General features: G+C 36.4%; 1 protein-coding gene across 13 annotated transcripts in view; it reads left to right on the top strand.

The window, feature by feature from the left end:
- The window catches only part of MRTFB (myocardin related transcription factor B), an 85,285-nt gene that overhangs the window by 36,039 nt on the left and 22,803 nt on the right, over window positions 1-26,443 (top strand). For 9 of the 13 annotated variants that reach the window (XM_063344644.1, XM_063344640.1, XM_063344642.1 and 6 more), the window contains 5 exons: window positions 15,156-15,221; window positions 17,679-17,734; window positions 18,270-18,345; window positions 19,420-19,581; window positions 20,146-20,330. In XM_063344644.1, coding sequence (XP_063200714.1) covers window positions 15,156-15,221; window positions 17,679-17,734; window positions 18,270-18,345; window positions 19,420-19,581; window positions 20,146-20,330 — 545 coding nt within the window. The other 4 variants (XM_063344647.1, XM_063344646.1, XM_063344648.1 and 1 more) reach the window with 4 other exon arrangements.

Here is a 26,443-nt window from a genome sequence, read left to right as displayed (position 1 = left end):
CTCTGCTAGGTCAATGTCTCTGAAACAAGACCTGGGGCTGGGGCGGGTGAGAAGGTTCCTCAACATAACTTTTTCAAATGCCAACGTACAGCTTTGTTGACTGGTGAAACTTAGTGAGTAATGAATGTGCCAGTCGGGCAAAGATAAAGTATTTCTGGTGCCTGCAGCAGCGTTCAGGGTAGCGGGGGGAAGGGAGAAGGAAGGGAAAAAAGAGAGCGAGCCCTCAGCAGTAGTTTGTCTTAGGTATCAGCAAACGCTGCTCCTTCAGCAACTGCTGGATTTATTTTTAACCGCTTGACTCATTCCTTGTCAGATGATTGACCATCAAGCCGCATATTGAAGCACGACTGTGCAGAGGAAGCAAGCGTAGCGAAAGGCGAAGGGGGAGTGGTTGTCTGGGAAAAGAGGTGGGATCTGGGAGCCGTGCTTCACACGCTCCGTGCCCGCCGTCCCAGCGAGCCGGCGGCGGGCGGGCCGAGAGCGGGGGGCGATGGCGGCTGCGGGCGGCGCCGGGGCGCGGGTGCGCGCCGGTTAGGGGCAGGCAGCTGGAACCGCCGCTCCGCACAGCAGCCCGCCGCCGGGCCACGCATTCATCATTTTTTTTTTTTTCCTTTGGTGGATGTTGCCATTCTAAAGGATTCTCATCATGATCGATAGCTCCAAGAAGCAGCAACAGGGCTTTTCCGAGATTTTACCCGCAGGAGACGTTAAGCCGCTGAAGGAGAAGGAATGCCTTGAGGCGAACAGCCAGAAAAGTCTCAAGGAAGGTCAGTCGCTTGCCGGTTGGGGGACAGAAAATGCCCAAGCACTGGGCGGGTTCACTTCATTTGGGGTGTAATGCTGTATGTCAGGAAGAATTTTTGTGCATTAAATTAGGTATTGCTTTTCCCCGTAAAAAAATTTCTAAAAGCTAAGTTTAGAATTTACTTGAGACTATTAAAATAACGATGATAATAGCCTGATAGAAATTGTAGTATGAAGAAAAATGGGTGATTAAATACTCTTTTCAGAGTAGCATTTAGTGCTGAATTCATGAAATATTCTGAAATTGTCCTGCAAATATTGCACAAAATGCTTCAAAACGTCACTGTTGAAGTAAATATAATGAAATAAATGTCATTAAATAGGACACTGTTAAAAGTAAAACCCCACAAACCTTTAGTTTTAGACATGTATTACTACCTCATTTTCAGCGGTGCTTTCCTCACTGTTCTTTCTCTAGAATTCCCTTCACCCCTCATACTTAAAATTAGATTTGACTCTGCTTTCCAGATGTATGCTTCTGGATGTACGTCTCTGTAAATGATTGGGTTTAGACTGTGCATTAAGTTGATATAATGCACAAGCATTATTTTGTAAAATAGTAATAGTCTGAGGATATTTGGAGCGTTATTTAAAGCTGACAAATTCCAGATTCATTTAAAGTAGTATTTGTTTGGCTGTGGCCACGATATGCTGAGACATGGAAGTTGCCTTACTCCTTCCAGCTGGAGGTTCTTTTCTCGCTGGGCTGCGTTAAGGAGAAGGAAGAGAGCTCTCGAGGTCGCTGCCAGCCCCGCACAGAGCAGGTTGTGAGCTGCTGTATGTTAATGTCCCAGGCTCTCCGCAGTTCAAGACTCAAACTCCAACTTTGTAAACAGAAGCAAACTGTAACTGTGGTCGACAATATTCCTGCTTTCCTTTCACAGCACTCTGCCTTGGCTTTTACTCCAGATATCTCTGGATTGTGTATTGATTCAGAGATTTCTTCCTGGGTGTTGTGGCAGGACTGCTGCCCCCTTCTACATGAGATCACGCCTTTCTCAGAATTTAAATGCTGAGTTTGTTTTGGGATTTTGTTTGTTTGTTTTTAAATTTGGATCTTAATAATGTTTAAAACAATAAACAGCCCATATTCATTATTGAATTCGGTAACTGACAGTTTATTTTGAAAAACCCTCAGGTAGGGCTAGAGAAAACACTGATATTTTTTTACTGATACCAAAGATTTCTTATTCATTGCAAAACTAGATAATACTAAGTTGAGTGTTGATGCATGTAGCTGTGGCTGAGAGCATAACAGTTCTGCTTCCTTTACCGCAGGGAAGTACTGATTGAAAGACAGTGATTGAAGAGAAAGGGCCAACAGGGGCTTCTTTTTCATGGTGTTTACCTTGCACCTCCAGACAGGCCCAGTTAAACCCGCTGCTGCTACCTCTGAAGCTCTGTGGGGCAACAGGAACAAAGGAAGAAGGCGAGGAAGTGGAGAGGGACAGAGGAGTAAACACACTGTTGCTGGAAATACTGTTGGAAAAACCCAACCCTAACTAATCTAAGCTACCAAGAAATAAAGGGGAGAAAGATGTGAAAAAATTGGCATGGTGAATAGTGTAGGTGGGCTAATAAGTAACAACGGTAATTGTTAGCTTCAGTCTTCTTTGAGTTATGTATAAAGTGGATGAAAGAATGTACATTACAATAATGATGGTCTGTCAGAGTAGCAAAAAACCTGCAATTATGGGACACTCTTCCAGTCTAAATTCATGAATATCTTAGAGTTTAAGTTATTCAATGCATAAAATAATGAACTTCTTTTTGACGGTATGAATGACTACAGGTTCTCCTCTTCCAGCCTTTCCTCTTTCTGAAGCTTAGAAAAAACCCAGGCATTTTCTGTTTTGTAGTATATAGAATGTATTATTGAAAACATTGCAAATCTGCTTGGTTTGCATCTAGAGAGACTAAAAAGGAGCTTCACCTTTTCAGTTTGTGATGTTATGAAATATGTAGTTAAGGTATTTTGTAAATTTTTAAAAATTCGGTTGCAGTTGTTAATTTCATCCTATTTAAATAACATTATAAAGAACACTAAAACACTTCTTATTTTACAGAACAGTATATTCTAAATTAGCTTGTGGCATTCTCTCTCTCTTCCCCCTTCCCTTTCGTTTTCTTTTAATTCAAACAATGATGTGACTGGTTTTGCCACCTGAATCATCAATCTTTTTTTGTTAGGACACAAAAATACTTAGAATACCATCTGTGAATGATTAAAAGCGCAAAAATGAAAGAATGTAATTCTATTGGCAAACCCAGATGAAGTACGTAGATGTCAAGTAATTCAGAAGGTGCCACAGCCTTTGCTTCATAATCTGTCTTGCACACGTTTGATAAATCTAAAAATCCTGAGACAGTACAACGTGCTTATTTCAGCAATGAGTACCTTATGAGAATTGTTAGGCGCAGTTCTTTTTTTACTTAGTGTTTCTCTATAGGGAGAGAGACTTTGATGGAAACACCAATCCCAACACTGTCTTCAGCAAGTTAATATTAAGGGCATTGGATGGTTAGACTACAAGGATGAATTTTTTTTCTTTGCTAAGGCTAATGAATACTCTTAGAAGGTACACATTATAGCATCCTATAGCACAGGAGGAAATCCTCTTAATTATCCTACTTTCTTGTAAACAACTCATGTTATTGCATATTGACTGTTCTGTGAAAACGGTTCTTAACTTTATCTGCTTTATCAAAATTACCTTTTGTGTGAGCAAGGAACAAAAGTACTTCTTTGGTTCTGAGAACCATACAGTGGTAACTAAACAGCTTTTTCAGAAATTCCTGTAGCATTGACTTCTAATGTCAAGTAAGTGGCTGAAACATTTAGAAAATTCAAGTGAAAAGCCTTAAATGAAATCAGGACATCATTGTGCATATAGTTAGTAAGAAAGAATTAGTATCATCAACAATCATACATTAGGAATTAGGAATGTATTTGGGCTGCAGATTAGAAGGTTTCTAACTGAGGAGTGAAGTGAATTTAGGAAGTCTTGCCTTGTACCCTAAATTGTTCTAATATAAAGATCGATGGGTTCCTGCAAGAGTGTATGACTATGGAGAGCTCTGGAAGACACGGTATTAAATTGGTGAAACAAATCAATATCATGCTATCTCAGGTGAGATTTAAAAGGAGACTGGATCCCAGTTTGTTTGCACCATATTTTCTATATATTAATCTGAGCTTCTAATTACCAGGTGCCTGCAGTTACTGTAAGGAAGAAAAAAACAAACCAGGAAGGAAATTTTCTTTCCACCTTGAAACATAATTTCTTTCCTGGATTTGTATTGCTTTTTAATTTTACTGTTTTGTGAGGAACTGGAGACTGGCAAGTGCTAGAAACAGGATACAGGGTGGAATGAGTGAAGCACAGGGATTACTCAGGTGCTTGCTGGAAATGCCTTCATGCTGCCTGGTTAATAGCTTACCAGATTTAGTCAGGAAGGATTTCTTCCCTTCCTCCCTTGCAATCAAATCAATATTGCATGAGAATTGTTTATTTAACAGATTTCCTGCTATTGCTGGTATGTTGAGTATTGGTGATACTCTTGACCTCTACTGCTCTCCTGTGGTGGCATGTTACACTTAAAGATTCTACTTAAAGATTCTACTGTTGGTTTGCGGCTTTTAGTTTAGTTTTGTTGTTTGGTTTTGTTTGTGGGTGTTTTTTTTTAAAGTTTAAAGTTTTGTTACATGGTGTTTGGAGGTGTTTTTATTACCCCTGTCAGTGGCAGTCTACCAGGTATGTTTCTTGAGACACAGATAATGAGAAAAATACTGGGGGGGGGGGGGAAGTATTATTCATGTTGTCTTAGTTAATAAAGGAAGCACTATAAATTCAGTGTACTGATCCTGTGAGGCTGTGTTAACGTTCTTAACTTTATGTATCTACCATAAACAGTCTCTTTAATGATCGTGGCATAATTGTATGTCTTACAAGTAAATCAGCACTTATTCCGCAAAATTTTCTTCTTCAGTGTAGCACTTAAATGAATACTAAATATACAGTAATGCCATTATAATAAACACATGTTTAAATACTTTGATAAACCAAGGCCACAATGTATTAATTTGATTTTGTGTGTAATCCGTATACAATTAGAGGATACAGCAGCTAGCCAAGAGTTCTAAGGAAACTTGCTATGGCAACTACAAGATTTCTTAAAGGTTTTATAAAAGGTTAGGATTAAGACTGCTGCTGCCAAAAGTAGGTGTAGACTCATTGAGCCCTACCCTGCTTACTGACAGCCTTTCTTGTGTTGGCATTAATAATTATGCAACCCTGAAGTGAGTAGGATCAGTGAGCAGGTATTACTGAAGACTGTTTCAATAGTGTTCGTTTTCAGCCAGATCAGGGCACTGACCTCACAGGCTGCATCTTTGCCAGTGTTGATGCAGCAGAAGCAGCCGGGGTTGGAGGGAGGAGGAGACCATTGTCTTTTCATCAGTAATCCTGTCTTAGATCATATTAAGTTATGAAACCACACTCTGAAACCACCGTCTGTTTTGTTGCTATGCTGGAGGTTTCTTCTTTCCTTTCACAAAGCATTTTTAATGCAAAGTCCTTCTTAATGCAGCAACTTCACTGTAAGCAATCGACTCATCCACTGAGCAAGCTCCTGCAGCCACCTGATGTTGTTGTCTACATGGCAGAGTTGATACAATGCCATTGCTTACATCCCAGTTTGCGATAAAGCATCTTAGCATCAATCTGCCTTCCTTAGTGTTTTGAATTAATGTGTAATCCTGTGAGTTGGAGGATCTGCTCAGCTGGTATGCATTTTGTTTGTTGGTTCTACTGGGCCTAGGAAAAGTATGGAAACTAGAGATAGTAGTACCTTCTCAAGAGGGCTTGGCTGGAAATCATCTGTCATCATTCAACGTCATATGCTCCAAATTATCATAAAGTAAGTCCCTATTAGATGTAGAATTTGAACACAAGTTTTATGAGTCCCTTACAGAACATTTCTTGGCCGATAGTAGTATTTGAGGAAATGCAGATTATTTTTTAAAAAATCAGAAGACTATACTGAGCAGAGGAATACTTGCAGGTTTAGAAAATGTGATTATTGTTAACATACTTTAAGGCATGCAATTTTACAGAATACTTGAAATGTAAGATTTAGTTTAGTCAGACTTTCCACCCAGGATGGTAGTGATTTTTCTAATTTTAAAGATTTAAAGAGAATTGTGAAAAGTATAGATTTTGCTTTTTACATATACATGTGCATATATATATTCATTCCAGCAGACACTCCGGTAATTTGTTTGGAAGGTCGTGTATGTTCTGGCTTGTTTCTAAGCAACATGTTCCATAGCAATGGGACACAATACAGATTGTCCTATATGCTAGTCATTTCAGCTTCTCAACTGATGATATTGTTATGCTTTATATTTTTGTTTTAAATGTTAAATTTACATTTAGCTATCTTTCCCATCTAGTTTTTCATTTTTTACTTTCAGTATGATGATGTTACTTCTGGAAACAGTTATGTGTACTTCATTACTGGCTTACAGACAAAAGCTTTAAATCACAGTGGTATAATTTAAGAGATGTGGAGGTCCTGCAGGGTTTCCCTCCAGAATTCTGAGGAGATTATCTGAAATGGCCCTCAGTAGTCTCCATTCACATGCTTTACATTTACCCAGAACATTTCTAAGCTGAAATGAAAGTATGACTGAATAATTGCTTAACGTGAGTATGCATCAGAGGCTGTTACACTTTAGTTAATTATTTTAGATATAGTCTTAGCAGAAAAATCACATATACAATAATGGAAAAAAGAACATTGGAAGTATATAAAAACAAGTAAGGGATTTTTTTTTATTAAAACAAGTAAAAATAAGTGAAATACTTCCTATTTTTTTAAATTTTACCCTGGCATACGTGAAAGTATGAACCCAGTAGAATACATTCACTCATGTTTAGATGATGTCTGATTTCTTTAATGATGAATTACTTTTATTTTTAAATTGAGAGTATTTAACCTACTGTATCATCGTCTTCAGGCTGATGGGAGATAAGTAACACAATTTTAGATGCATTTTATTTTTAAAATGCTGTACAACTTATTTAGAATTTAGGTAGCTAAATACTTTCATGGCTTTTCCATCTCCCTTCCTTCTTTCTTTGACATGCCATATGAATGAAAAGAATACTACGTTACCAAATTTGTGATTTTGGGCACATGTGAAACGAGTCATGCCAGGTGCAAACTAGCTGCCATATTCCATAATATTCCTGAAATGTGTACCTTGCATATCACCTGCTCTTTCTTTTACTTATTATACAAAACAGTTTATTAAATTTTTAGTTTTATTCATAGAACAAATACTAGTTGAAAAGATTAACTGTTTTTGTCTCAATAAAGCATTTAATGAATTATAAATAGAGTACAACGCCCCATATAGAGTTGAGGGAGAAAAAGTCACAACTCAGGAGAAAGCAAAACATGTATCTCTGGAAAACTAATTTAGTGTAAATTATGCTGTTTAGAAAATGCCATGTATACTTTTAAGTACAAGCAGATGGTGTTTGGAGGCAGGAGGGTAACAACTGAAAGAGGCAACGAGTTAAGTACTTTGATACTTGATTTCTGCAATTCTGTAACTGCCGCCCTGTGCTGTGTGGTTGGTCCAGAACTCTAATACAAAGCTGATGCTTAGATCACCTGTATCCTACCATCTGATAAAATCTTCTACTTTACTGCCGCCCTGCTGCTCATCTACTTGTATTAATGTTACAGTCCTGATGCCAAGTAACTAGTTATAAATTACTTCAGATCAAGGATACAACGGAATAGTTCATCTCCTGCAGCAGGGCTTCATCGCAACTAGAACATCTGTTGTTAACATCTATTGCTCTGTTTCAACCTCAACATGTTAGAGACCTTGGCTGCATAAAAGCTGTTTTAAGCTGGTGGAAAGAAATGGAGGCTTTCTGTGTAACAGCTTTTAATTTAAAGGAAACGGCCCTGTTTCCAGCACTGTCTGTTTCCATGGCAGCCAGCCTAGCAGCCTGCACTGGAGTTTGTACTGCTCTTGGAAATTTCCAAGGGAGTATGCAGGAATGTTGGACACTACATTTTCCCACTTTTACTTGCTGTTTTAAGGGATTAAATAGCTAATATCCACTGGATTTTAATTTGGGAAGAAATAATGGGATGATTATGTACAGAATATAAAAAAAATCTTGATGCATTATTTTTCTTCTTGCTGTCATTTGAAAGAACTGTGTGCTGTCTAATGAGCCCCTTCTCAATGGTTTAGTGCCTGCTTCATTTGTGTAATCGTTAAATGTCCACAACTATTTGCTGTTTCATAGTATGCTCTGTAAAAAGATTAAATTTGATTTTAAATTAAAAGGATATGTAATTAACTGTGTTAGATGTGGAATTATTAGTGCTGGAACTGTGCACAGTATGAGTTCTGGGTTTTTTCAAGACAAGATGCAGTGGTGAAAGCTTGTCAGTCAGTGTAGATAGCATTGTTCCTGCAGGACAACCATCAATTTATTTTTGGCCTCTTTACATTCCAGGGCTTGTGATTATATAGTACTACTTTGAGACCGCTTTTCCATAGGATACAAATTACAGATTTGTAACAAAAATCACTTGGTCAAGTTTGATAATAGCTGTTTGTTTGAAGTTATTTAATAATACACTGTATTTTCATTTCTGCCATTCACACTGAGTAAGACCTGACTGGACTGCATTACACTTCTTACCTTTCAAAGGGTCTTAAACAGAATGTGATGTGTACTTGCTGAAGTGCCTATTTGTGCCGGCTTTCTTGCATTCAGACCAGCATAGTGCTTCAGCAAGAAGCTATCAAGGATCTGCTTGTTTTGGTTATTCTTAATCTTTAGGCCCCTTTAGGGCATAGTGTATGTGAACCTGAACAGCACTCAATGTTTGAAAACAGAGGCCATTAACTTTATAAAATTTACTGCTATATAGAAATATGTTTCAAAATAATAAAGTGCATTGGTTAACAGATAACCTCTCCTTTTTGGTACCATCATCTCCATTCCCTTGCATATAGAAGCACTGATTCCCTGGTGTGCTAACACTGGAAGACACTGTAAGAGTGGGAGCACCAGCCTCTGGCACTCAGTTTTTCAGGTGGTGAAAAATTTATACCACCAGTGAAGTCAGAAGACTTGTACTGACTTTATGAGAGTCAGATAACCAGATGTTCTTACTGTGAGGAGGCATTATGCTTTTTGGTTTTGTCAGTAAGTATTAAATAAGCTATCTAAGACTTAAGGGTCATTTTATTGACTGAAAAAAACACATGGAAATTTTGTAATCTCTTCACCTGGTGTTAAAGTGTTGATCTTAAAATCGTACACTGACTTGAAGATAAAAAAGAATACTCGCCCTTCCCCCCAGTCAAAACTGGATTTTGACTGACCTCTCTGTGCATGGCTTTTACTCAGAAGCAGTTCAAAGACCATTTTGTGGAGTGGCATTGTTATGAAGTGGGTTTTCTGCCAGATAATGTGCAAAATATTTGTGCGGTCTTTTGCTCAGTGGTGTTAACATAGCCCTTCTTTTGCACATACACCTCCTATATGAGGAATAGTATTACTGACATTCAGAGCGTATTAGCATATCTAAATCTTTGTCAATTCTGGGCCTTTATTTTGGAGATAATCTTCTATGATTTTAGATGTTATGCAGGTAACTGCCTAATTTTAGAAGTGTAAAAACGAGAGGTAAACTATCAGGCAATAAACTGAATGGATTTACCCCGATAAGAACAATCTGCTAACCACAAGTGTTTGAGTAAGTACTACCCCATGGAGAACTTTGTTTTGTAGTACCTCAGTCTTTGGAATTCTCCCTTCCCCACACTGGGTTGTCTGTAAATGGTTCTTTGTAATAAAGAGAGAGAGGGGGGGGAAAACAAACCAAACCAAAAAAAAACCCCCTGAAACAAACCAAAAACCCCCAACAAAACAAACCAAACAAAAAACCCAACCCAAACCAAAAAACCCCCAACAAAAAAAAAAAAAGCCCTGCCCCAAAACACTGGAACAAATACCTATGGTATAATGACTTCGGCTAATGCCTTGGTGGTTTTTAGATTTTTTTTTTTTTTTTGGAAGCTGTGTCCTCCGATCTCATCCATCCTTATTAGATTTGCCTCTTTGAGTGTTACTGACTGTTCTAGAAATCTCTTGCTATATGGATTTCTATATATATGATAAACAAAGTCTTTATTAGATTTAAATACATGAGATTTAAACCAACCTGAATTCTATTCTATAGAGAATTTCTCACTGAAATCAATCAGCAATTCTTTGCCAAAAGTGCAAAGCAGTGCTCTGTTTTCACATCATTCATTCTTGTCTTTGAAGATAATTTAATCACATTTTCCTTATTGAAAACTTGTGATTTAGTTTCCATGACTCCCATCTTCCATATCTTTCTGGCTGTTCTTTGAGCTGCTTTTTGTGAGTCCCCATTTCCTTTTGAGTTTTTCACAAACCTCATTCCTATTCCCTTCCTTTATACACACTTCAGGTTCATCTCCACTATAAAGATAGAAGTCTGTCCGTAACTTGTTTCTGCTCTGTCCCTCTAACTACAACAACAATATAAAGATCATTACTGACTCTAGTATGACCATCTGCTCTGACATGCAGACCTGTAAGTCAGATACCCTCTCTGACTAGATGTAGCTATGCAACTGCTTTCTACTTTTTGTCGCTGTGGGGGCTGAAAGTATTTTAGGTCCTTATGTCTTTTATTGAGATAGAAATCTTAGCTTCTTCCTGATCTGTTTGCTTTGGAAAAGCAAAAATTTTTTTTCAGGCTTTCAGCTTTTTAAAATAATATATTTAGGTTTTTTATTTGCAATTACTTTCTATTTAGAAACTTTATTTTCTTTAATAATGTGTTCAACTGCTCAATATTTATTTAAAAAAAAACCAAAAACAACTTTTTCTTAACCTTCTTAATTTGTGAGTTTTTGCAAAAGCAAACATCTGGTTTTCATCCAAGTTTGTTTCTGTTTAACCTCCTTGCACTGGTCAAGGCAAAATCTTCAGTGATTATCTTCTTGTACCATCTTTCCAACTATGAATCATCTCTTCTTCAGTATTCCCCCTGCAGTGCTTCCCTGTTAGTCATGCTACAGGCTGTCCTTTCTTTACTATGCAATGTATAAGTTCCTGTTATTTAATAAGTGAATAACTGCATATTCTATATCTTCTATATCTCTTGTTTTTTCAGTCCTCCCATCATTTTTATGACTTGTCCAGATACACATGGGACAACTTCAAAAGCATCCCTTATTTGTTTTGTGATGCCCAGTGTAGGTTAAGAGATGCTGGGTAGGCAAATAGACAATATGAGAGACAACAACTATTCATTATATATATATTTGCCAAAAAATGCTAAAGCTTCACACGTGAGTACATATGGTTTATGTGCAGGTACATTCTTATGGCTCTTCTCCTCCTTCTGCTGTAGTCCACTGTGTATTCTGTTCTAAGACTATACGTTGTTTAGGATGTGGGTTAGTTTTTACTCTTTCTGCAAAGCTTAAGCTAAATATCCCATAATAATTGAAGCCACAAATCATAGAATACATTCTTAAATTATGTATCGGGCTTCCTATCATCTATGTTTGGAATTAATGTTCATTAAAGAATTGCTTGAAACCAGTTGGAAAATAAGAGATAAGCGACCTACATTCTCACCACTATTTTTTCGCAGAATAATTTTAGTCTTCCTCCCCCATTTCCTGGGTGAATACCACCTATTGTGGCCATGGCCTAGCAGCATTAATTTTCGTGAAGTGACACCAATTTAATCAGCCACAAATGTAACTAAGATGTCCACTGGGGTACGTTTTTTACAGTGTTGCCGCTTCCATGGTTGTGGGGCTGTGTGTGAGTGTGATGGCAGAGGGAGGCACAGCCTTTCCCCCTTTCTGACACACGTCACCCCGGATAGCACAAACGGGGAGCTGCAGGACTAAGTCTGATAAAATGAAGAACAAGTCTCTGTTGTCTGTAGTAGGTTTCATAGACTACAAAATAATTTTCCAATGTAGCCAACTGTCCAAACTGGTGAACTAGTGAGGGATTTCAAATTGTTGTTATCAACTCTGCAAAACATGTGATCATTCTGTAGCGTGAAGGTCGATTTGAAAGTTCTTTAACTTTCCCACTTCTGTTTACTAATAACCGAAAGCACCATATTAGCAATACTTAGGTAGCCATAGCTGAACCAGCTACACCTACAAAATGGGTTTAATGATAAAGCTCAGTAAGAAAGTAAGTCTGAGTAAAAAGCATATTAGAAATCAGAAATATCACATACCACAAACACATTTTTTCTCAATAGATGACTTGCCTGTCATATGTTGGTAGATGACTCGCATCAGTGATAACATTCCTGGACCTATTGTAATATTACCAGCATTTGCTTGTTGATCCACTGCATTCCAGGTGATGGAATTGAAAAAAATACTAATTCTGATTTACTTACTGTGTCTGATGATGTGTATCAGCTCTACCCTGGACATGGTGTTGGAGCAGGTAATTTTTCTTGAAGACCTTGATCCTGAAATAGAGAGGCACATACTTAGAACTGACTTGTAACGAGGCAAAAGATTTGGTAGACACGTTTGTAGTGTGTTTAGTGTTCCAAGAAAGCCAAATTCAAGTATGGTGTACATTTGGACCAAATACAGCTGTATGGCATGGATGAGATTCCTGCCCAGAGCCCGACATGCTTTTCAGCCCTTTCCACGGCTTCCTAGTTGTGTAAAAGAAAGTGTAGTTTGAGTAAAGAAAAGAAGAAAGTCAAGTTTAATCTACTTAAGACAAAAAATATTGTGTCTGAAATATGGTAGTCTTACTATGAGGTTTATAAATTGTCTCTCAAGTCATTTTGATGTGTAAAACTTAAGATTTATAAAGGGATTGCCTGTTTAGTTTTAAGACTAACTTGGAGCTTTCTTGATTTTTACAGTTGTAAGCAAGAGAATCCAAAACAAAAACACATCAGAGTTTTTTCCTTTCCTGTAAACACCATATCAGTTAGTGAATTTCTCAGTGCTTCATGCAAGCGCAATAGGAGATTCTTAGAAGTAGCCCCAGGATAGAAACTTACCATCATAACATGATATTGTATTCTTAAAATGCATTTCCATTCACTTGTGGATTTCTTGAAGTTTTCTGAAGGAATGGGCTAAGTCCTGACCCAATACATTACACTTCTTAGTTCACACTTACTTGTATAAAGGTTCTGGATTTTTAAAGTTGGATGTACTGTTGCATAAATGTGATTTTGCACACACGTATCTGCATTTTTGGGGGCAGATGAGACCAATTGGACTTAGAAACCCATGTGGTTTTCTGCAGAAAGATTTGAACTTTCTCTACGCATGCTCTGAATTTACTGGGAGTCTGTAGCTATCTATACTACGCCGCCAAACCCAGCCTAGGAAGCGCTGCTGAAAGGAGCGTGTAACAGCACCGTTTGAGTTGGTTCAAGACTTCAGGCAGCACAAGTTTGCATCTATTAGTAAGAGGTATTGTAAGAAGAGATCACGGCTTACCTGGAGCGACATGAAATTATGGAAGACCAAAAATAAATCATTCAAACTATTATAAAATAATCCTTCAGTTAACTTTTTACAGTCATTTAATATTACTTGGAAAATAACAATTTATTACTTAAAGCAGGTATATCCAGGTTTCCAGAGGAACTCAATACAGTTTGAATGACTTTCCATCAATTTACATCTTAGTGTTATGTTCGCTTTCTCCCATCTCTGTCATTTGTAATTATTGTGTAATAATGTTGTAAACTGAACAGAACTGCCGTGGCACAGCCCTGAAATGTTTGTATTTAAATTCTCAATGTTTGTGTGACACAAGAATATAATGCCCTTGTTTTCAGAACTTGCTATTCCCGGTCTTAATGCTTTAGCCAGAGGAGTATCCTTCCTGTACTGTAGAACAGGAAATAAGCTGGTTCCTTTTAAATTCTGAAAACAATTAACTTTGTCCTTACCCTAATTTTTTAGAAATTACATTCATTTTGATGTTTTGGACAATGCATTAGTTTGTTTTGCTTCCTTGTGAAATACAATGGGAACAGCATGTCATAATCATACACCCATAATAGGCTATCAAGGCAGAATTTAAGAATGTAAATATTACATCTTTTAATATATTTTTTTCTTGACCATCTCTTGTTCAAAAGATGAAGTTTCACATTAGGGTAATGGCTCTATGTGTTCAAGAAATAATGAAGCACTATGATAAATTGATACAGAAACAAGGGGAAGGGAAAAACAGAAGAAACAAACAACTTTCTTTTTTTTCCTTTTACTGGAAACATTCACAAAAAAAGCCCTAATCTTTGAAAGTGTGAAGCCTTTATGTCTATGCACTCCCCTAGGTTTTGTGCAGTTCCTGGTACAATATTTAATGTGTCACATTGGTTATTCTTACAGTAACAATAGGATGAGAACCTTCATACATTTGATGAAATGTAATGAAACATAAGAACTTAATTCTGAAACTGTAAACAGTTTTGCCATATTGGACAGTACTGGATTTACTTGGTCCTTGAAATAGTTATGATAATACATATCTCAATCAGGAAACAGCATTTTCAGATGTTCCGAGAGAGGATAAGGTCTGTTCCTGACTGTATCACTTTTTTGGTGTTTTTAAATAAGGCAGGTAAAATCTGGCTTCTCTTCAGTTTCTTGTGTTTCAGCAAGGTTTATTTAAATACACAATAAGCTTTCATATTTTAAAAAAAAAAAATCATTAAGGAAAAACGATCCACCAAAAAAATACAGTGTTTCTTTTAAAATGCTCTGCAAACATAGTTTCTATTTCGGCATAGTGTAGTCTTGTAAGTTTGGTTTAAGACGTGGAAGAAGGCTATATAATCATTACATGTTGCAGTTCATGGTACAAACTTTTTTTCTTGAATCTGTTATCGAGGAGTAGCGTTACAAGGGGAAAAAAGTATTTCTAGATTTAGATGTATACTTAATACCTCTTACGAGGCCAAGCTGATAAGTTGGGTGTTGTGTATGAAATACAGTCCCTTTATCTGATGTGATCAAAAAGCTGCAAACTCCAATACAAATAGGGTTTTGAAGCAATTGTTCCAAACTACGTTAATAGCAGTTCATCCTTAACGATAGGTGTCTCAGAGGTTACTGTCAGGTCTGAATACATATAGAAAAATATTTCTGAAGTTGAAATATTTGGTATCTTTTTAATGGGTTCTTTTTGTACTTTCAGAGGGATAGTATGCTTACATATGAATGAATGATTGTTTTGTTTTGTCAGTACTTCAGCTGAGGCTACAACAAAGACGGACACGAGAACAGCTGGTTGACCAGGGCATCATGCCACGTAAGTCTAATGTTATTTCTAGTAATTTGTATTATTATACTGTATTTATTATGAGCCAAATACATAAAATAATGAAGATAAGCATTTATGTGAGAATCATTAAAAATAACTATGATTTGAAAAGACTTGTGTGATCCTTTTGGTAATCTAAATGAGCATGAAGTAAATTCATCGTGCTTACCTAACGTTTCAGTTAAAATACCCATTGTGATGAAAATGCAAGGATTTGCAGACATAGTCTGATTCTCCTTTTGTTTTCTCTCTTTAAATTATGACTAATCTTACTGAAATAAATTGAACTCTATAAATGAGTGGACATTAATAATAAAGCCAGCAGTCTTTAAAGTGCAGGATGGCAAGGGCTGCCAAACAAAAACAAAGAAATCGAAGTTGTGGATTATGTGCAAACAGACGCGTCTTCTGTGTCAAATCTTGGATGATGGTAGCTGTGATGTTACAGGGTGTGAGGCAGAGGATTAGGCTGGGCATTGAACACTGGATTTTATGATCTAATGCAGAAGCCTCTGTGTCTAGGCCTTTCTGAGTATGAGTACATTTCCAAGAATATGGGAAGTGGCTTTGGTTTTTTTGTTTAGAAAACTGTTTTGGTTTTAGAACATTTTTTTTCAGTTGCTAGAAGTTCCTGACCAACTTGACACATCTGGCAAACTGTCCAAATTGGTCTAAGAGTCTTGTATTCTCTTCCAGAACAAAGATTATATAGTGGTAAAAATTCAATTAATGCCCTTAGATGCTATCTTTGGAAGAGTTAAGATGCTGCCGATCACCTTAGTGTTGAAGTGTCTTGTTAAGGCAGCAACGTCACCAAGTTCATAAATACATTTGGAGATGTATTTATGATTTCAGTATTCCGTTATACAGAGCTTCTGAGTCTTTGGCCTGGCTACCTGCCATCCTTGACAGTCATGCAAGAAGTTACCAGTTCTTCATTTTTATCTCTAACTCTGTTCTACTGCTGGAATTTAATCGCAGGTCATAGTGCTTTGACAAGCAAACAATGTTTCTTAATTTGTGTATTTGTTACATTTGTATGTCTGAACTCACAGCGCTTGTATTTTGAAAGTAAGTAATTGGCATGCTTTATGCAATTGCATTTTATTGCCAGAGTCTATTTTCTCCTTTATTGATTTCAATCTGTTAGAGATGATGGTTGTTTCAGCAGCAGTACTTACAATACCTAAAATCAATCTAGGAATCACACGAGGGTTCTCCTGAATATGGATATTTAGTGGCCTAAAATTCAACTGCAGTTAATTCTCTCCTTAGAGAACACCTCTCTCCTTTGGTGTTCCTCCATTTGGGCTCCCAATGACTATACTAATTGTTTTGTATAACATCTTCTGACTTGTTTTGGAGATCAGCCTGGCCTCAGAATGAGGGATGCATAGAAAGCATAGAGAAACCCTAAGTGGACAGTGTGGGATGAGACTAAGCTCAAGATAAGAGGTCCAAGTTGTCAAAAGATTCAACTGTGAAAAGTGATTTTTCATAAACAAACAAAAACCCCAGCCACTGAAAACAGATAAAAGTTATGTCAAGTTATTATAAATAGTCCAGTGTGTACTGGTGAATTCTAGCTTGAAAGCATAGTATCTTAAAGCTAATCTCGTCTTCAAGGTTTCTGAGTATGCAGCAGGCTTCAGATTGCTTTGCTAAAGCATATTCACTTTCCCAGGTCTGCATTGTTGATTATCTTCAGGCACAGAATGATCTGTTTCTTTTTGAGTGAAACCTGGGAAAAAAACTCCTAAACTGTCAAAAAGTGTTGAAGATTTTGTTTTGCAAGTATCTTATCTTTGCCAAAAGTGTGGCAAATAAGATGGATCATGCCTGCTGCCATTTCACTTCCTTTCAACAATCCAGTTGAGATGAAGCACTCTACAGTTCATGTTATTTGTAGCTGAACAGTGTTTTTACTCTTTTTGGCTATTAAGCAGCTAACCATCATTCTGTTTTCTAATCTGAACACTTAGGGCTTGTACAATTTTTTTTTTTTTAAATCAGCACAAATAGTTCTTACAGGACAGTCCAGTTCTCTCTAGTAACAGCAAGTGTGAGGTAAGGACAGATAGTAAATACAGTGGAATAAATGAAACAGTGGCATTCTGTTTCATTCTGTTTTGGCATTCTGAACCTTGCCTCATAAAATTTCTACTGTGGAACAGTTTTGGTAAATAGACCTTGGTTTACACAGTGAAGAAGTCAAGTATTACATTGTAATATCTGTTAAAATCACATATTGCAAGTATTCTGCATAGGAGTGTTGCTCTTTTCTCTTAAATGTAAGTGATTATAACTAGCATGAGTCAAATGCAAGCCTGGTCAGTTGCAAACACAGCTCTGAGATGGTGTTAAACACCCATACACACATACTGATTAGGATATTTCTTATGGAAAACACTTCCTGTCAATTTAACTCTTACTCTCTCTTCACAGCTTTGAAAAGTCCAGCTGCATTCCATGAGCAGATAAAGAGCCTGGAGCGAGCCAGGGTAAACCGCTTTGTGTAAACTTGTTATTAACATCTGAAAATAGATAGTCAGTTGTATGTGATAATAAATTCTCTGAGCACATGTACTCTTGGAAGAGTCCATTAAAATAAAATATTGGTGTCAAATCTGAGAGGAACTTTCTTAATCCTTCACGGATCAAGGTGGTGGGATACGCTTATGGTCATAATGTAATACATAGCTACCTCCAGTTAAGGATAGAATCCTTGGGTAGATTATGCTTGTGCAGTATTTCTGTAGCAAATCTATGCTGTTGTGATTTTGTGTGGAGGTATAGGATCAAATCCAGAAGTATTCCCAACTTGTTTGGGGAAGACAGAAATTCATTAGCACTGTTTAACTGATAGAAAAACAATAAAACAAAGCAAACCCCTCTACTGCCTGTGTTCTAACAGCAATGTCCACCTGTCTGAATGCAACTGCAAATATTCATTGATTGGACTTCGGTGATTTATCAAACGACTTTGATGTTTTTCTGGTAAACAGTAGTTAATGGTATTTCCTCATTTCTTTAAAGACTGAAAATTTTTTGAAGCACAAGATTCGCAGCAGGCCGGACCGGTCTGAGCTGGTCAGAATGCACATCCTCGAAGGTACGTACCCAGCTGTATGTACCTTTTAAGCTGCCATTAGAAGGAATTCCTGTTATGCACTGTTTTCTAACTGAATTAGAAATAATTCATATCAACATCTAAAGGTTTATATGCTCTTTTTCTCTACTTTTACAGTATTCTAAATCTGTATAACAATAGATACATCTATGGCAGTGAAAGTATTCTCAACTGTGTATTTGTTTGCAATTGCATATTGCTTTTATTCTATAATGATAATTATACCGTGGTGTATGTACATGTAGTGTATCTATTGCTTCAATTCCTACTCATACCCTAAAACAACCTGACAGCCTTATGCTTCCCCACCACCACCACCCCAAACAACCTTTAATAAACTTGACTTCTACTCTGCCTTGTTATTTTCCGTGTTGCTCAGGTAATTTGAAACAATAGTCTCTTTATGAATGGGGCTATATTACTGTGTTTCACTATCATCGTACCAAATACAGAAATTACCAAATAACCATAATCCAAGTCAGTTCAATAGCCGTTAGTTCTCAAAACATGCATTTGGATACTAAACCCAGATAGGAGTCTCCGTATCGATAGATCACATCCATATTGACAGACAATCTCCGTATTTTCATTGAAGTACAATTTTGAAGACTCAAAGTTGTGCTAGAAGCTATTTTGAAAGATAAACTTTTTAAAATGTTTGTCAACAGAGAATCCAAAAATCAATGGATTAATTAAACCTTTACCATAGCTCACACTGGTAAACCACTAGAACACCAAATGCTGTCTTCAGATTATAATTAGCATTTGTTATTTTATATTCCCTGCTTTATTGTTGGACATTATACAGATATTTACCAAAAGTATTACTGCTGTTGAAAAAGAGGTGGTGTTTTTTATAGAAAAAACAAGATCATGGGGGTGAAAAACATCTACTCACATAATCTTATTTTTGCTTATTAATTTGAGAATTTTCAGAAAAATACTTGCCTGCTTTTGATAAAAGTGGAGTGGTTGTTGCAAAGACAAGAACATGTTGTTTATCATGAAATTGCAGAAAAGATGGAACAGAATATTTAAATCAATATATCTTTCTAGAGACCTTTGCAGAGCCTTCGCTACAAGCCACTCAGATGAAACTGAAGAGAGCTCGCTTGGCAGATGATCTGAATGAGAAGATTGCTCAGAGGCCTGGCCCTATGGAACTGGTAGAAAAAAATATTCTTCCTGTAGACTCCAGTGTTAAAGAAGCTATTATAGGCAAGTAGAAGTCCCACAGCTTCCATCTGTTACCTATATGGCATTGTGGAAAATAATACTTTAACTCTTGAGGGTAAAGTTCACTAGAAGAAAACATACTCAAAGTTTATTATTACTTATTCTTTCAATTCCTGAGTCCTAAACTCTGTCATCATTTAACTAAAGTTATCCAATTTTATTTGGAACTAAGTTATAACTATATAGTTGGAATATAATACTGTCTTTGTAATGACTTGTTTCTTAGTAAAAATGTTAAAAAATAATCAAACATCTGGCCATTACTCAGTCTGTCCTAGGTGTCTGTGTGCACTCCACATGTTGAACATACCTTTTAATCTCTTATTGAAACAATATCTCCTATGCACTTAGTTTTATAGATCCCTTGAATATGATTTAATATGGCTGTCATTATATTAAAAATACAATAGATACTTGCATACCTGTTTATACTGTGCTGAAAACCGATCATTTTCTAGCAATTAGCTAATTCTGCTACCAATGTCTAAATTTAATTTGTGTAGCTATAAAAAAATTGTTTTGCTTGTTTCTTTGTAAACATTCTAGCAGTTGGACAAGAGAATTATCCTCAAGCTTTGGATGATTATTCATTTGATGAAGACAGCAGTGATGCTTTATCACCAGATCAGCCAGCCAGCCAAGAATCCCAGGGTTCAGCAGCTTCCCCTGGTGAGCCAAAAACAAGTGACTCACCATCACCAATAACACCAAATGCTACTGCATCAGCACAGGTACAGTTTTTCAATGTTGATACAAAATCTTCACAGTATGTTTCTTGGTCTGGCACTATAGAAACGGGGCATAGTTTCACATGGAATGAATACATTTGCTGTTGCAAAGGAGTGTCTGGGACTCTGTTTTCTGTTTGTGACTGTATATACTAGAACCCTGGCTTAGCTGTTGGCAGTGATGAAATTCCCATAGACTGTAGTAAAGCCATAAATTCACTGAAATTCATTATGGTCTGTGGAAGATCTGCAGCTTTCCCAGAAGTCGTTTAAAAGGTCATATCCATGGTTTACTCCAGCTGTTATTGATTACTTAATGTCTGTCTTCAGTCTGAGCAAGGTCTTGAACTCGTTTAGAATTAAACTTAGCTGAAACAACAACAGTTGACGTCAGTTCCATTATCTCCAGAAAAGTCCATAAAAAATAAGGCTTCCCATATAGTTTAAATGTTCTTTCCTGTAGTTTTAAAATACTGCCTAAAGGATTTACTATTTAAGAAATGAAAATAACCTTTATGTTGATTTTTCTATGAGTTTTTTTAGTATTTTCTGGAGTTACTTACAAAGAAAGGAAAGTAACTAAGTCTGCCATGGCAGATAAAATGTCTTTGGTGTAGAGCATTTAAATGTGTGAGTATTTAAAGGACAGTGGATTTGAATGAGAACACTTTACTGTTTTCACAAGAGTTGCAAACATTAATTTTGAAAAGGAATGCTTCTTACAATTTAATTTTGTGATTTGAAATGGATAGTAACATTGCCTACCCTATCTTTAAAACACATTACAAAAGTGCTGTTATAAAATAATTTGCCGAAACAGTAATGAAACAAACATCATGTGCTACAAATGAATTTCTTTTATCTTCTCTTCACTACTGAACACACAGGGTTATATGCCTAATCATCATACAGATATCTGGATGCTTTCTAGGATATCTTGTACAGTGCTTGCTTCACAGGTCTTTATCTTCACCTTTGAGTTAATCAGTAAGTTTATTCATTAATGAGATATATGTGTTTATTTAAAGATTACTTTGTTTAGCTTAAATAGATTGTTATGATGTTTTCTGTTTTACCTCAGCTAGTAATTTTAAACTCACTGACTTAAGCCCAGTTAAGAGGAGAAGGCTTTGCTTTTAGTTAAGCTTCTGCAACTTTCATGGAACTTTTTCTCTGGATAGAGAAGAACACCCAAGCGAAGGCTCCAGTGGAGGGAAGGGCAAGCAAAGTTGTCATACGTTGTCTGATGGCAACTAGCTTGAACAGTCAGCAAACTCCAAACTAGCCAGATTTAACGGTATTCATCTCTGCTCATTAACAGCTTGTTCATTTGAGACTGGCAGAGCTAAGTAAATGACAAATTGTGCTTATATTCCGAGTTATACTTGCCTGGAGGAACCATTAGTTTGTGTTTACATGTTGAAATGAAGAAAAAATGAAGAAAATTTTGCCTTGTATCAATGCTGAATCAGTTGTTGAATCAAATTTACACATCTGCTGAGCAATTGTGTATGCTAGAAAAAAGTCCTTGATCCTGAACTACTGTTTCTCCCATTTTCTTGTTGTACGTAGACGAAAGCAGTTGTATTATCACAGAAAAATAATTTATGCTTTAGATTGATGCATTTTACCATACTATTCGTGTTTACCCTTCAGTGAATTATTTAGCGGAAAGACTTGTGTTTTCATCACAGTATTATATATATGAAGTGACTTACAAATGACATCAGTTTAAAAATACTGCACACAGCTTTGTGTACTTGGTATCAACGTACCATGTGTGTATAAGCAAACACAAAAAATTTGGTAATGTTGTCACTTTTGTATAATTAGCTGAAATGTTGTGTATTAATTTGAGCAGTATTCCTTAAGCAGAAAATGTGAATTTGATGGAAATTCAAAAGCTTTAGGACTTTAAATTGTTTCATTTCATGCAAGTCTGCACCTGTAAAAACAAGTTTTTTGGCCTGTATAACACAAACATTAAAATACTTTATTTTGAAAGAATTTAAGAGTGTATCAAAATTTGACCAATACGTGAATGGTACTACTCCAAACGTGTAATAGTCTTCAGGTTAATGTTGATCAACTGTAATCTGTAATGGATTTTTTTTCATGAGGACTTCCTAAGAGCGTTTCTTCAGCACTTTCTCCACTACACAAAGGAGAAAAAGATGCATAACTTTGTAGTTCAAATTATTTTAATGCTTGTCCTTTTATTAAGCATTCTTTTGGAAAATGTATTTATTTATATATTTAAACTCTCAGAGGATTCGTAGCAAAGTCAGGGCTCTACACAGGGAACTGTGCTGCAATTTATAAATTAAGATAGGAAGAAAAGATAAGACAGAACTGAATATTGAGTTGTTACTGTATAAAGTAATATAAAATTAAACAGATAAATACAAGATAAATATTGTTTGTGCTACAAAGATGTTATTGTCTTAATGACCATGGATACTTGACAACTGAGTGGTTCAGGATCTGGAATTACTATCCTTGCTTTTCTTATTACTATAGTAGATAGAAAAAGTATTGCAAAGTTCATATGCAAAAACAAAGCTGGACACAAAGTACAGCACATCCGTTTTACTTCATTGTTCCCTAACATAACGGATTAAGATGTGGATGGGGTTTCATGTCGAGAGAATGTAATTTGCGTTGAATAAATTGAAAACAAAGCACATGGAATTAGATTCCCAAGAGTTAGGCTCCTAATGGAGAGTTAAATAAAGATACTTGAAGTAATACATGCCCAAAAGCTTTTCAAGTAGGAAGTGTAAGATAGATCTGTGATTGCAGCAACAAAATAACAGAGCACTTGAACTTGATTGAAAAAGCACTTCAGAAAGAACTTCAGTCCTTTGCTTATGGATTTCATAACATATTACAGCCACTTCTGTGCACAGATCTAAAATGTGAACCTGCTTTTCTGCAGAATAAACCAGATGCTTACCTTGTTGTCCTTTTGAAATAAAGAATAACAGCAGCACAGCATGCCTCTACAAGAGATGTGTCTGGGAAATTGCTCCTTCATTCTTTTAATTTCCTCTGACAAATTTTACATTTTATTACAACGTAAAATACAAAGAATGTTTTGAAAACAGTGGAGGAGTGCAGCCAGAGTTCTTTTCAAGGCTTCCTCCTCCAGACATTTCCAGGCCTCAGAGGATGTAACATAACTTTGAGAACCTTTGGCTCTCGTTGACTGATGACCTAAAACTTGCTTTAACCTGACGTATTTGCATCTGGTAAGGATTAGGCATTTTAACCACACCACTCTAAACAGATGAAACTGTGGTGTATACAACTCTGAAGACATTAGACAGTTATCTTCAAAATGGCTGAAGTATTTTGCTTGATGAGACAGAATATAATGTCTGTTTTCTTAATAAATTCACTGTAGATTGTTGACCTGCTAGATGCTTGTTTGCATTTAGAAGAAAAGGTCCAGAATAATACTGTCTGTAACTGGAAGGTCTATTCAAAGGAAATAATCTTTGCATTACTTTATGAAGTAATCAAGTTAAGAAGTTAAGACCTGTTAATTTAGGGTTTTTAACTTAAAAATTTATGAAGTAAATGATATGCATAGTTCATTGCCTCATCTAACACTTGCAGGTAAAGTTGTGAAGTCTGTAAAAAGCTTTGTATTTCATGTAGCCATTAATCTTTTGTAGTGTAGGATAACAACTAATGCAAGGAAAAAGTAATTTACTCTATGGCAAGAGGAAAATGTTTAACACCGTACGTTTCAAGCAATATGAATTAGAGGTGGGGGTTTTTGGGTGTGGGGTTACTGGGGTTTTTTTTGTTTTTTGACAGTAACTAACTATTCCATTTTTGTGCTGTCATTATAGCCTGTTTTCATAGCCTATACAGGGTTGCTAAATAGTATGTTTGAAGTCAAGTTATTTGTTTGGGTTCAAGAAGGAACATAATGATAAATAGCAAAAGATTATGTAACAAATAAGCTGAAGTATCAAACATTTAAAATGCTTTTTAGATGGCACTTGAGGAAAATAAAACGTAAGAATCAATGAAAATCATTAGAATTCTTCTGTGCTTTATGGTAATTTTGTACATGACACTGATTCAAAGAAAAACTAAGTCTGTTTTAAAATGTTACTGCTGTAAGTAGAATAAGCCTTTTAAACTTAATAGCAACAGTAGTGCAATATTTTGGAACAGAGTATCCAGAACTCTTTTTTTAAAGAGTAAGTCTCTCTAAAGTCCCCTGCCAATTGTTATGCAAGTCCAGCAAATAACAGATACTGTGTAGTTATCGGATGCTTTCCAGAGCAAACACTTTGAAAGTTGGATATAAAAATAGAGGCATTTATATCTTTAGCCTGACACTATAAACTGACACAACCTCAAGACAGGCATGTGTGCAGTGTTTCAGTGACTAGGCATGGCGTACTAAATCTTGCAATTTAGTAAAGCAGGATCAGCTTTTCCTCTGGATGGCTGCACTACAGAGGACCAAAACCACTGTACAGTTTAGATAGGTTAGGGCAAACTAGCTATAGCTGCCTGTTGGAGATGCAGCAAAATGTACAAAAGAAATGCAGAGATAGAAGGGAAATTTATTATAATTTAATTGTAAGCAAAAGTTGGAGAACTTAGTGCATGCAGACTGGCAGCTTGATAATTGCCATCCCAGAAATAGAAAAGAACGGGGACATAAAGTTGCAGAATGTGTACCAAGTGTTTTTAGCAAACTGATTTAAGTCCTTTATAGTACAATCTTATGGAAGAATAGTAGAGCATGGGAAGAAATGAATTAGGGTGAAGTACCCATCTGATTTAATTAGAATGCAAGGTTTTAGACTGTACTCTGAAGAAAAAGTATATTTACTGATAGGAATATATGGGAAATGGATGGGCTTTTATAAAAGGAATATTGTACTAGGTGATCGAATTTTTTTCTTAAATAATGGAAATGCAACTGATCTCATCTGTCTGGATTTAATACTGTATGGTATTAAACACTAGCAAAACTGGAGAAGATGGAGATTAGCAGAGATAAGACAGAAAGAGGGAAGTATTGGGTTGAAATGAAGTTGGTAATAGTGCTCTGCCGGACTTAATTTGGGGACATTCTATTTTCATGTTACCATTAACAACCTTGACATAAGAATGGGTCACGTAACAAAAGTTGGAAGCCGTAGTCAGCACAGAGTTCGATTGTTGCTACGCAGAAAGAACTAGTTGATTTGGGTTTTACAGAGGAATGGAACTCCAATATAATGGAATAGTTCTTAAAAAGAAAAATACACAACACCTCTCCTTCCCATGAAAAAGAAATGTGGAAACCTGGGGACTCTGACTCCAGAGAAAACTGAGGAGGATGACAGTTGGGGTGGAGTGATCAGCAGCGAAGTGACTGTGAGCTACTTCCTCTGTAAAATTGCAAATATGTCAGAAGAGATGATTCCAGTAGAAGTCTTAATGCCACCGCAAGGATCCATTAAGACCCCCTATGGAATATCCTATACATTTCCAGTTACTTACATCCACAAAAGGACTAAGGAAAACTGTAACACAAACAGGAAAGGACGATCAGAGAATGAAAAATCTCTTTTATGAGAAAAGAATAAAAATTCATTTGTGCAGCTAGAAAAATGAGGGCTGAGATCTGTTTATGTGCAGAGTCTATATCCCATCAGAGGGATATTCACTACAAAAGGAAATCGGTTTTAAAACAGAAAACAATTTCAGCACAGAAGAAATTGATTTGTCAAAGTTAAGCTCAGTGAAGTTTGGTTATTACGTAGGAAAACTTTTGGGAATTTTCTGGTAGGTGTAGTGGTGCCAGGACAAGAATAATAATAAAAAAGTCCTAAGCCTGTATGGAATGTCACAAGTTTATAGAAGAAACTACATGCATGATGTTTGTAACAGCAAGGGAACAAACTCAGTAAAGTTCAGGCTACTGGACTGTACCTACACAGTAATATAACTGTGCTGGCAGGCAAATACAGAAGAAATGCACCTCCTGGCACAGTCAGAGGTATGGTTGCCATGAAAATACAATAGGAAGCTGTCTCTTCAAAATACATCTGCTCTGCTGCTGCATCATCATTCTGAAAGAAGAAGTTTGTTTTCCTATA

The sequence above is a fragment of the Chroicocephalus ridibundus genome, chromosome 8 (genome assembly GCF_963924245.1).
Source record: "Chroicocephalus ridibundus chromosome 8, bChrRid1.1, whole genome shotgun sequence".
Classification (NCBI taxonomy): domain Eukaryota; kingdom Metazoa; phylum Chordata; class Aves; order Charadriiformes; family Laridae; genus Chroicocephalus; species Chroicocephalus ridibundus.
Note: the sequence above shows the minus strand (reverse complement) of the source record. Positions and strands in the feature narration are given on the sequence as shown.